Source organism: Lipophrys pholis, assembly GCF_963383615.2.
Source record: "Lipophrys pholis genome assembly, chromosome: 12".
In the NCBI taxonomy this organism is placed as follows: domain Eukaryota; kingdom Metazoa; phylum Chordata; class Actinopteri; order Blenniiformes; family Blenniidae; genus Lipophrys; species Lipophrys pholis.
This window is the reverse complement of record NC_137641.1, coordinates 19,590,540-19,602,783: the sequence shown is the minus strand read 5'-3', so window position 1 is coordinate 19,602,783 and position 12,244 is coordinate 19,590,540. Positions and strand designations below refer to the sequence as shown.

The 12,244-nt window shown below is 39.7% G+C and overlaps 1 protein-coding gene across 4 annotated transcripts in view; it reads left to right on the top strand.

Moving 5' to 3' along the window:
- The window catches only part of rabgap1 (RAB GTPase activating protein 1), a 74,889-nt gene that overhangs the window by 22,994 nt on the left and 39,651 nt on the right, over window positions 1–12,244 (top strand). For all 4 annotated transcript variants that reach the window (XM_080476657.1, XM_080476656.1, XM_080476655.1 and 1 more), the window contains 6 exons: window positions 1,012–1,078; window positions 1,165–1,267; window positions 1,533–1,702; window positions 1,872–2,040; window positions 3,620–3,713; window positions 5,299–5,449. In XM_080476657.1, the coding sequence (XP_080332783.1) occupies window positions 1,012–1,078; window positions 1,165–1,267; window positions 1,533–1,702; window positions 1,872–2,040; window positions 3,620–3,713; window positions 5,299–5,449 (754 nt within the window). The remainder of the gene's footprint in view (window positions 1–1,011; window positions 1,079–1,164; window positions 1,268–1,532; window positions 1,703–1,871; window positions 2,041–3,619; window positions 3,714–5,298; window positions 5,450–12,244) is intronic.

The following is a 12,244-nucleotide window of genomic DNA, read 5'->3' as shown; positions in this document are numbered from 1 at the left end:
ATTTTTCTTGTAAAGTTTAAGATCTGGTCCTCATTTCTGCTCTGTTATACTTAAGGAGTTGCACTTAAACCTATTTAATAATTTTGAATAGTCTGTTCAGAAAAATTGTCTTTTCTTAAAATAATGTGAAGATTCACCAACACTTATTTCTTTTAGTCATAATTTCACCAAAAATAAAATAAATAGAATTGGGAAAAGGCCTTTCTGGTGCTGCTGCAACCCTCCAAACCTGTCTGGCATCTCCTTTGGAAGACCTTTCTCCACACTATAAAAAACTATTACAGATCTCCTTGCTGCACTTTGTATTATCTTCCCTGTTTATGTATTTGTATGCCCCTCTGTATTTATGAAGGAATTTATCAGCTCATTGTTACATTGAAAATGCCCCTTTGGTTTGTCTAGCAATGATCAACGTGTGTGAAAAGCATCTTGTACATATGAACACCCATTTTAATGCATTTGTCTGGCTGAAAGTATGAAAGGCACCGTATATGGCTGATGTTTCCTTGCAACGCGAGCAGAAATTCATCATAAGGGAATCACTCAGCTCCAGTTGATAAAGCCACATGGAGCAAGGTTCTTACATCAGTGTGTTGGTCTGTATCGAGGTTTAAGTGTGCTGAGACACTCATAAGGTGATGATTGAGTTGACTCTGTCTCATTTTTCATAGTCTGATAAGTCAGCTGAAACTTAAACATTCCACTACCTTTTTGCCATCCTCCATTTTCACAGCGGTTTGTTATTGTTTCATGAACACAGAGAAGGCGAGGATTGAACTCCTGTGTGTTAAACATACTCCATGCTCTGGTTTTTGTTAGAGGATCAGTTCAGGAAGCTATTTGCGGTACTTTTATGTGATGTGTTACAACTGGTATTACTTCATGTGGAGATTTATTGTTCCATGCCTGGTTCCCACTTTTGCTCAGTTCCCCCCCATCCTTTTTTTCTTCTTATGTAATCTCACTCATTTCATATTTATCTCATTTTTGCACCTCCGTGTCCTTTACCAGGTGTTTTGGACTCCTGCTCAGCCCCGGGAAGAATGTGAAGAACAGCGACATGCACCTGCTGGACCTGGTGGGCTACTCGTTCCATGTGTGCCGGTTTGGGTTGCTGTGTGTTTGTCTGAGTTTGTTAACTTCCTCCAACGTATGGCCCCTCAGGAGTCAATGGGAAAGAGCTCAGACGGGAAGTCTTACATCATTACAGGAAGCTGGAACCCCAACACGCCTCAGTTCCAGGCTGTGAATGAGGAGACGCCTAAAGGTAACAGCCAAGTCTGTCAAAGATTTATGTAAGACATGTTCTTTTAACTGATATTATTTCCTTGGTTTATATTTATGGGTTGGTCGGTTTACTGTCATATTTTTGTTCAGCTATTTGACAGCGGTATTAGAATGACTTTCATTTGTTGCATTCAAGCTGTTAAGAGGCAGTTTTGCTGTGAACCACCTGCAAATCTGTATCAACAATAGAGCTTGACCACTAACGAGGGATGGGATTATATTTTGTTTCTTTCTTGTTTTTCTAGATAAATTCATGTATATGACTACAGCTGTGGACCTGGTGATCACAGAAGTGGAGGAACCAGTCCGTTTTCTGCTGGAGACCAGGGTCAGAGTCTGCTCCCCAAACGACAGGCTGTTCTGGCCTTTCAGCAAGCGTAGCTACACTGAGACCTTCTACCTTAAACTGCGACAGGTTTGTCATCAGATATAAGGAATATAAGTCCTGCAATGATGCAAAACGATCTATATAATATGGTATTTTGCTAATACTAACGAATGAATGTAGAAGAATCCTTTATGGAAATCCTTATTCTCCTCTTGGTTTTTTTTCATTTGGTTCATTTGTCGTCTGTGTATTTCAGATGGAGCGTAAAGAACGAAAGAGTCCTGCCTCTGACACACTTTATGAGGTGGTCAGTTTGGAAAGTGAGACTGAGAGAGAAAAAAGGAAAACCACAGCCAGTCCCAACATCCTGCCCAGCGGGCCTGGGACAACAGTCCCTTCTCCACCTGAGGACGACGAAGAGGAAGGTGACTACATCTTTTACTGTTTTGCTTTCACACAGGGAATTGGTGATTCTGTTTTGAATCAAATTCAGAAATACGTTTCTTAATAGAATAATATATGTATACAAACCTGGAGGGTAGGTCAGAGAACAGGCCTGTATAGCAAACTGGTTGGTAATAGTGGCTTCACTTGCTCACACAAGCTTGAAAAACGGCCTCAAAACCAACACTTGTCTGGCATGATATCATAAATGATCATTTACATTTACTGCTGAATCATTGTAGTGTCCTTGGTGAAGACCGGCCTCTTTCAGAGGCAGCACCTCCGGTGCATGATGATACAAGCGGTGCTGCTCAGGAGCATGAACATTAAACACAGTCAACCATCAGGCAGTGCTGGGGTATTAAGGCAAATACTATACTTCTAAAAGTTCAGTGTTTATGCCCGCTCAGCATCTAATGGGTTCTGTTCTTTCTATCACAAAATCAAAGCCCTATCCTGTGGGCAGCATCAGATACAGACTTGTGGTCTGCACGAGGTAAATTCATGGGAGAGATCAGACGCTGTGCTGCAGAACTGTTTGTACTGATAAGCCACAGTGTACCAATAAGGGTGTGTGCTTTCTGCTTTGAGAAGTGGCAAAAAGTAAAAACAGTCCGTATAACAATGATTGTTGTCTGCATGTTAGCATTTGGTACAACTTTTGCTACATTGCCAGTTTCTATGAATATTTTCACAATATTTACTAATGAGACGATACTTTGTTTTATTTTGTGACTTTTTAACAATCATGTTCAAAACATAATGATTACATTTATAATACCAAAGACCATATTACATTCACTAAATTAGAAGAAGTTTCTCCCTGGGAGTTTTTCAAGGTTTTTACAATCTTGTTTTTCCATCTTATACACTATTTAGTTACACTGTTCTGCATACATAATTTGTGAGTAAAAGTACTGACCACTTCATGTTCTGTACAGTGGAGCACGTGTTAAAAATGGACTGGCTGCCATTTATAGCATATGATCGCTTTCAACATTTGAATTTTTTATTTGTTTTGCCGTTTTCAAGTAAAAAAAACCAAACATTCATTAGGTATAATGACTGGTAGAAGAAAATGTTTTTGTAAAATAACAGATCAAAATATCAGTGTTTCTGTTACTGTTTCAATGAAAGCAAAAAAACTAAAGTTTGCATCGTCATCATTTTACAGATTACAGAAATCTTATATAAACAGCGCATAACTCCTTAAAATGCAAAGGTTCTGAGAAAAAGTGCCCCTTTTTCTTAAAATCTAATCTAGATTCATCAGTTATAAAAACTTCAGTTGTAGCATTGCTGTGGTTTACACACACATGTAAGCAATGTCTTGGTTGTAGTCATTGCACTGGTGGCATTATTTCACACGTCTTTTTAACTGAGCAAACCTTGTCGAGTTTACGTTTGCATATTTATTTAGATTGGATTTCATATACAGGAACACAAGAATTGTGTGATTGTCTGTTTGAAAAAAAACAACAACAAAAAGGTCAAATTTATTTTGAATGGTTTTTAATGGTTCTCACTCATTTTGTGCTCTTTGCACCGCTGTGTGTCCAGATAATGACGAGCCTCTACTCAGTGGGTCAGGCGATGTTTCAAAGGAGTGCGCCGAGAAGATCCTGGAAACCTGGGGAGACTTGTTATCGAAGTGGTAAGGTTTTATTTCCCTTGTTAACTTTGCCGGTGCTGCAGCAAATGTACACAGACAAACTGTAATCCACGCGAAAGAAGGAGCTGCAGCCAGTCGCTCTTGATAAGCAGCTTATTAAGATGGCTTTCTTTTCTCATTACTGCATTTGTTTTTTTAATCAAAAGCTTGTGATGGACTGAATAGAAACTGCCCGCGCTTTAATTAGCTGCAAGTTAAGCCCCACTTGATCTCCTTCTCTTAAACTGCTCTTGTCCGAGTTTTCTGTGGAATCATAAATTATGGTCAAATTTGTACATTATACATGTTACATATATGTTAATGGTGATTATAATGGTTTGAGTTAAAGATTTATCAAAAAGTATCATATGATGCTTTTCCAAGGTGTGTTTCACAGTTCTGTGATCCAAAATAGTAACAAGAGGAATCATAAGACCAGGCTGTCACAACACTAAGGGTTTTGGTTGCCTGTGTTTATGTGATTTTGAGTGTGCATGTGTAGTGGCATTGTGGGATGTAGCAGTCAGGGAGCAGAGGGAGGCAAATCACAGAAAGCCCTTCACAATCTTATGCCCCGGGGACCAGGCCTGGCATTACGTACTTACATCACATGCAGACACACACTCATGCAGCTTCCCTTCTTAGTCTCATCACAAAATTCCACAGATTGCATAACCTCAGAACAAATAAACAAACAGACCCCAAAAATGGAGATGGGTGGAAAAAAATAAAAAATCAAGAGAGAGCGATCGAGGGAAAGTGAGAGAATCGTCAGGGATTCAGGGATTTTCTGTCGTCTCGAGTCAGGCGATAGTCAGTTGGTGGGTACAGCTGTGCCTCCAAGTTTGCCTCCCCCTATTCTGTGAATCTCAAACCCCGTCTCAGTCGCTTAGTAGTAGGCTGCAGGAGGTCTCAGTTCATTTAACACCACATGCGGTACAAGTTACAGTCTGAGATGGAGTGCTTTCCCAGCAGATTTAACATTTAAACGTTAAAACAAGGAAGGAAGGAAAACATTAAAATGGCTTTCTATCTATTGTTCTCGCTGTTTTCTATTGGCTTATTGTGTTCTATTCTGTATTGTTTTTTTCTGCCCTGCTTAAAATAAGGTTGAGTGAAAATAAAGATCAACAAATTTTGGGAAAACAAATGGGAAAATAAAAAGGTTTTCTTCATTGATAGTTTATGTCGTATCGATTTTCTGTACACAAGTGGCCTGTATTTTACTTTGGAAAAGAGAAATGTTTAGGCGCTTGACTGAGTGCGTCCCTTGTGGGAGTAGTGATTGGGACTGTAAGTTATTGTCTTTGTGCTGATCGGTTATGTAACCCTTCTTTGCTATCATGGTCTTGGTCAGCAAATCATTTGTTGAGCTGACAATAGTCCCAGTTCTAATGCCATTGAAAACATTGCTCTGGGAAGATGCCGCTGGCAGGTGTGCACAGAAAGGTTGTGTTTTTATGAACTGCGAGGGAGTTTGCACTATGTCATACTGAGGAGACCGATGCAATATGCAACCCTTCACTTTAAAAATAATTGCTATTTAGTAAATCACATTGACTCACTCCCCTGTTATCCTCTCTGTCAGGCATATGAACTTATCCGTGAGGCCGAGGCAACTTCCAGCTTTGGTGCGAAGCGGCATTCCTGAGGCGCTCCGCGGGGAGGTTTGGCAGCTTCTGGCAGGCTGCCATAACAATGACCACCAGGTGGAAGAGTACCGCACACTTATCACAAAGGTAAGGCCTCTAAAAAAAAAAAAAGAGTATTGTTTTAGATCAGTGCGCACGCCTAATTTGGTTAGCAGAGTGCTTAGAAAAATGTGTCCTTCAACAAGGTGACTCAGACACAGACTCCTTTAATTTCAGGATGCATCAGCAAGCTGTCTACATCCTCTGATGCTTTCTAAATCTTTGCCAAAGCTAAAGCCAATACTGACATACACTTTTTTGTTCCTGTTACTCTTTTTCACATTGTCTTCATCTCTATAACTGAAACATTTGTGGCTTTTGGTATTTAGAGCTTAGGTGTTATCCATGTTTATGACAGTTGAAGTCAAATTATACTTATAAAGGCCACTGGTCTAGTTTCATGAGCGTCTCCCATGTGCTTCAAACCTGTGATATTTGCTACGCTTTCCCTGTAGATCAAAGTAGTTTGTAACTGCAGGAAAAGGTTAAGGCGAGGAATCCATGGCTCGATTTTATATTTGCATCTTGGACTTTGACATTGGAAACTGCTTGCCAAACAGTTGGGCTGTACTTTTCAGACAGCATAGTGTTTTGTTATTTTTTGTTATTGCCTCTGCCTGTTCACCTCCTTTTTGGAGCTCTGACTGTATATGTGTTCAGAAATGGCAATGAGCCTCTTGAGTTTCTGACCTCACAAGGTTCGGAGGTGACTTAACCCACCCATTGGTGGTGAGCCCTTTTTTATTATTATCACATGTTTTTTGTTGATGTAATGTCTTTCGGTCACAGCTCCGTCCACTGTTATGTAAAGGCAACATCCATGGGCAACAAACTGGGTCCCAGGTGGTGACAAGATGTTGGCCTTACCCTCTCGTCCCCTCCAAGTTCCTCCTCTGCTCTAATGCTCTTCACCCACCATCACCCCCTCTTCCTTCCTTTCTCGTTTGATCTGATCACTGCCTTGGCACATTGTTTTGTTTTCACACTCTTGGTACGGTGGACCTCAAGTCATATGGAAGTTTTATTCCAGACTAACACAGGAGCCATAATATTTTTAATATCAATACTCTCCTATTATCAAACTGGAGGAGGTAGCCAAGAACAGTTAAAGCACAAAAAAAGTCTAAATATCTTATGTAATAGAACATGATGTTCACGGGCCGAGTTAAGGTTTCATATAATTGACAAAATGTTGAAAAGGACATTAAAATATATTGCATAATTGTGTTTTGCATAATACATATTGAAATGCTACAACTAAGCAGGAAAAGACTTGCATACATTTTTTGCTTATTGTTCCTCATTCCAATTAAACCTCATCCACCAATGTACTCATTCATATTTTGCCTTTCCAGCCCACGTTTTAAAATTCGTACATACCATGCTCATGTGCCAACCCCCAATTTGCTTCAGTACTTCCAGTATTCAGCCTGCTTTCTGTGTGTAACTCTTCATGCTTTATTGCACTTTGTGTACACCATGTCCTGCCCTGTTCCCTCTTTTGTTCTTTAACCTTGCTTGAACTTAGTGTTGGTTCACAAATCTGAATACAGGGCTTTGATGAACGTTGAAGCGGGACTGAAGGTCTCAGACATTTAACCCTTACTTTTCTTTGGAGCCTCAATGAACTCACTGGTAAGAGTGTTTCCGCTGCCCAGTACAGTCAGTCCATCGTTGAATGCTGGGCAATTAACACTGCGCCGGTTATAAATACACTCATCAGGCCACTGTACCCCTGCCCCAGGTTTTCGATTGGAGCCCAAATGATACAGTAGTGAGTAGAAGCCAGTCAATGACGGAGTTGCTAAATCCGGTAGACTTTGGCAGCGCACTGGTCCATTGCCAGATGAATTTAATCAGGATCGTATAAAAGACAATGGGACGTGTTGGCAAATGGACTGCCCAGATCATTAAAAAGAACAAAAGAAATGGAGGTACTAAATATTAATATAAAGTTGCATTCTTTTTATTTATTTCGCAAATAACAGGTAAAGCTGGACACAGTCAGAACCCTATACATGGAATGTTTTTATTTGTGTATATATTTATAAAATTTAAATTAATACACAAATTTAGGGGTGGGGGACATTTGTCCAATTATTAATAGAACTCTGTTAACTTCCCTTTAGATGTCTGCACCATCAGTGACTTTCCTGTCAAATTGAATTTGCTTTAATGGGTGGAGATTGTATATTCTCCCTCTGTGCCGGTCTTTTCTCTGGGTTCTTTATTCCCCTCCTACATGGTGTGTACATGGTGTATTGGTATTTCTAATTGTATCCAGAATGTGTGATTGTGTCTCTGTGTTTGTCCTGTGATGGACTGGTGACCTGTCCAGTGTGTACTTTGCCTTTCGCCTGGGATCGACTCCAGCACCCTGCAAATCCCAAGTTGGAGCAGTAGAGAAGATGGGTTGATATTCACATAGCTGGGTTATCTTAAAATCTTCACCCTGATTCAATAAGCTAATCATTTAAAAATAGAATTACTGTGGTTAGAGTTTAATTAACTCATGATACATGTGATAACACGGTTTCTATTTTTCTATTTTGCTTGCTACTGAACAAGAAGAAAAACTTCTCCCCAAGAAATATGATTGTGTCATGATTAAGCTATTATGAAAGTAAATAATAGTTTTGGCATTAATGCATATCCAACAAGGTGTTGAATACAAATTGTGTGTTCGTTGTGTTCAATGTGTTTTGAACCAAGAGGTTTACCAACGAGACGGGATGTTGGAAATGTCTCCTGAGATGAACAGAAATGTTGGGCCTCTGCACTCACACGTACATTTTTGTGAGGAACATAGCGTCAAAGTGATCACATAAATGCAGGCCTTGTCCGCAGACCTGCTCCACCAGCCTCCCGTTGAGAGTAAAAACCAGGGCTCATAAGTACCTGTCTGCCTGTATGTCTGTGTCTGACCTACATAATGACCAGTCTGTGTCCCTCTCTGTCCATCTTTATAATCATTTGTATCTGTGTCAGCCTGACTCTGACTCTCTCTGACTTCTACAAAGACCTGTTTGTGTTCCTGTCAACTCATGTGTCTCATTTTGATTTTGTCACACCGTCTCTTTTCGCCTCTTTCCCCTGCTGTCGTGTCAACCCAGCTTGTATCTTTTTCTGTTTGACTGTTTACTTGCTCATTTCTCAGTCCCAAAGGTTTACATCATGACCTCTTCCAAGAATTTACAGATTGGTTTGATTATAAAAAAAAAAAAAAAAAAAAAAAAAAAAAGAACAAGACATGGATGTTGAAAAGGTCCAGACATTTAGATGAAAGAGGAGACGTGTGACTTTTGCAGCTGATTATGAATGTTCAACAGTTATGTGTTTGTGTCTGTAACTGTCTTATGATGGTATTACTTTATCTTCCACCTCTGGGCTCATCGCCAACAGATAAGCATTCTTGTTTCCCTGATTTAAATCTCAGTTTATTATTTGTACTTCTATGAAATTTTCATTTATTCTAGGCATTTTACTGAATGACCAAACTTGAGCTCATCGTCAGCTGACTGGCTATTTTTTATTTTAACGTACAGTTTAATTTCTTCTTCCAATGTCTATAACAGACCTCACATATAACTGTAGGGGGAAAAAAGTGCATAGTGATGTAACGCATAATTAGGTTGCACTCCTTTGGCAGTACTGATTAATTTATTACTTTAATGTCAAAGTACGGTAGGCTTGGAACTGTTAAATTTCTTGTTGTATGAACAGGATGAGGGTTGCAAAGCTGCTCTCTGTCTTGCTTATTAACAAGCGCAGACCAGTAGCTTTAACATTATCCAAAACTGTTGTCTCCACTGCCCTGTAACATCTTCACTAAATGCTTCATTCACCCTAAACTAACTTAGTCCTCCTGGTAACACCAGGAACGATCGGTTAAGAATGGTTAACATCCAGTTTATAAAGGATCTTCTTGTAGCTGAATTTTACTGCAGCTTCAGACCTTCAGACTTACACAGCTCCTGTCGTAGGAACAGGACAATAATAACACCGCATGTACAAGATCAGAATGTCGCCCCAGATGAGCAACAGTTTCTCCACCCAGTAACATGTTTCTATTTATTGGCACTATCTGTTCAATTCGCTTCATTATTATTTTTTAATGAATTGATTTTGAATACCTCCATTAAACCTGAGGAGAGCATGGATAAGAAATCAGGTAAATCGAAGCCAATGTGGCATTTGTGAGTTCACTGTTATCTTCCCAGTGATCAGCCCAGGTTGTCATTGGCTAGTGATATATTGGCATTGCTCTGCATGTCTTCATGAACTTCACAACATCAGTATAATACCAAGCTGTTGTTTTTGTCAGGTGTGTGTCACGCACAGGACACCTGTCCTTGAGTCGTTGCTAAGCAAGAAGGCATAATTTAGGACAGCTAACGGAGCTAACTTTCTCAGCTTGGCAACAAGGTTGCAGCGGATCACGCTCTTCTTTTTTTTCAGTATTTTAACAGCTTTTTCTTCTGGCTGTTTTCTTTTTTTTACTCTCCTGTATTTGGCTCACTTCTCTGCCTCGTCCTCCTCTCTTTTCTGATGATCTCCGTCTTCCTTTTGGCTTCCATCCTCCTCTCCCACCCCTCTCTGTCTTGCAGCCCTTTTAGTTGTACTGTCATCTATTTTTAGCGCCTCGTGTGTTGGGCAGAGGAGGTGCGTGAAAGCACGGGAGTGTGTCTGGATTGCGGGGGAGAAAGGTGCAGGCTGGTGTGTGTGTGTGTGTGTGTGTGTGTGTGTGTGTGTGTGTGTGTGTGTGTGTGTGTGTGTGTGTGTGTGTGTGTGTGTGTGTGTGTGTGTGTGTGTGTGTGTGTGTGTGTGTGTGTGTGTGTGTGTGTGTGTGGGGGGGGGGCGGGGGGGGGGGTATGGGTATGTTTGGGTCTCCATCACTCTACACCAAATTGCTCAGCACGAGGCTCACTGCAGTTTCCAGAAAGTCATTAGGAATAGGATGTGGGACAATGGTGCACTAAATCTGACATTAATTACTACCCACAGAAGTAGCTAATTTTAGTCCAGCATACTGAGTAATTCAATTTAATCATCACATCATGTGATTTAAAAATAACTGCGTTGGTAATTATTCCAGCAAATATTCAGCAAGGCTTGTCATGGATGGCTGGGTGAACCTGTGCAATAGAAATGTGTCTGTTGACAATGCAGAAATGTTGAGTGAGGTTGTGCTATTTGGATGTAGCCGATTGTATTGAAGGTGTTCTCAAATGATATACATACTTTATGAACACTTGAACTTTGCTTTCTCTGTACTTTGGGAAAAAAATGCCTTGGCCTTTGTCTAACCACACACATATATATTTTAAAGAAGCTATTGAAACTTATACATTCCACTAAAAATGTTTTAAGTGTCCATAAATCTCATTTCTTGCTCCTGCTCTTACTGAGACAATAAATCAAAGCCACTTTTGTCATTAAAAAAGGTTATTTCAAGGCAACTGGGCCTTTTGTGTAATGTCTGTTACATAAGTATCATTGTTGGACAAGGTGTACATTGTAAGAGGCAGCGATGCTGTGTACATAAGCATGTGCATGCGCACTTAAAGTTGCCAGTGGGATTTTCCTGTTATGAGAGGGCTCAGGAAAACGTCATCGGCACATTTTCACATGATGCCCCATTTGCTGACCACAAGTTCTCCAACTGTTTTTCTCTGTCGTTGTTCAGAAAACAAACTGTTAATTCAGACCTGTTCACAGATGCCATGATAATTAACAAACCCTCTTTGTTGTTGATGTTGATACTGTGAAACCTGACTGAGCAGCTCCTGCAGAGTTTTAACTCTGAGCCTGCAAGAAACCCTCGTGATTTTAACAACTTTGTAATGGAGATCTCTGCAAATGGCCAAAGTAAGCTAAAAACGCATATTTGATTATTTTTAGCTCAGTTATAATAAATATATTGTAAAAAAAAAAAGAAGCTCAGATGAAATCATTCAACCACTTGAGAGCCAGTTTAAAAGGAAAATTAAATTTGATGTTTGACCTTTCATTGTTGAATATATTTCAGTGATTGTAACACAATTATTTCCAAATATCTGTCACTACAATTTAACTGTATGTTTATGTCGCGAAAATGTAGGATAATCAAACCATTACAACGTGTCAGCCTTCAACACGGCACTGGCGAGAACCGAAAGCTACAATTGAACAAGCAACAAAAAAAATGTTTGCTTCAGCCTTACTGCACTTCAGTCTGTTATCTGAACTTGCTGAACTTATCCCAACTGAATAGCGCCTTTCAATCTCCGCTTTCGCTTGCAGTTTGCACCTAGAAGGCATTCCCTGTTTCTAATTACATAATTACTTGCTGCTTTAGTGAATCAGCTGCTAATTACACACAGAATGTGGGCACAAATTAAATTACTAGTACGGTGTGTTCATGTATTAAAATCAATGTCTCTCAGTATTTAAGCTTTTGTGCTGCTGCTGTTTATCAGTAGCTTACGAATACAGAAAAACTAAACTGCTAAAACAGCTCAGCTATTTTGTCAACTAAACAATGGAGTATATGACAATACAATGTATACGGTTGTAATTTTACTTAGAATGCAAGTAGAGTAGACCAACGCACATCATTTCATTAGAAATCATTGTCTCATTGTAAATATCTGTGCCTTTCAGTTCTCCCTCTGCCTTTTATTTCTAGAAGTGAATTTTGAAGCCACACACACATTTTTGCACTAACCTTTTTTAAAAAAAATGATTTAGCCTAAAGCACAGCGCCCTGGTTATAACATGCTGGGATGCACAAAGCCACAGGGAGACCAGCTGTTCTCTACTGGGTGTCTTACACTAGATTAAGATTATTACAAAGAAACATTT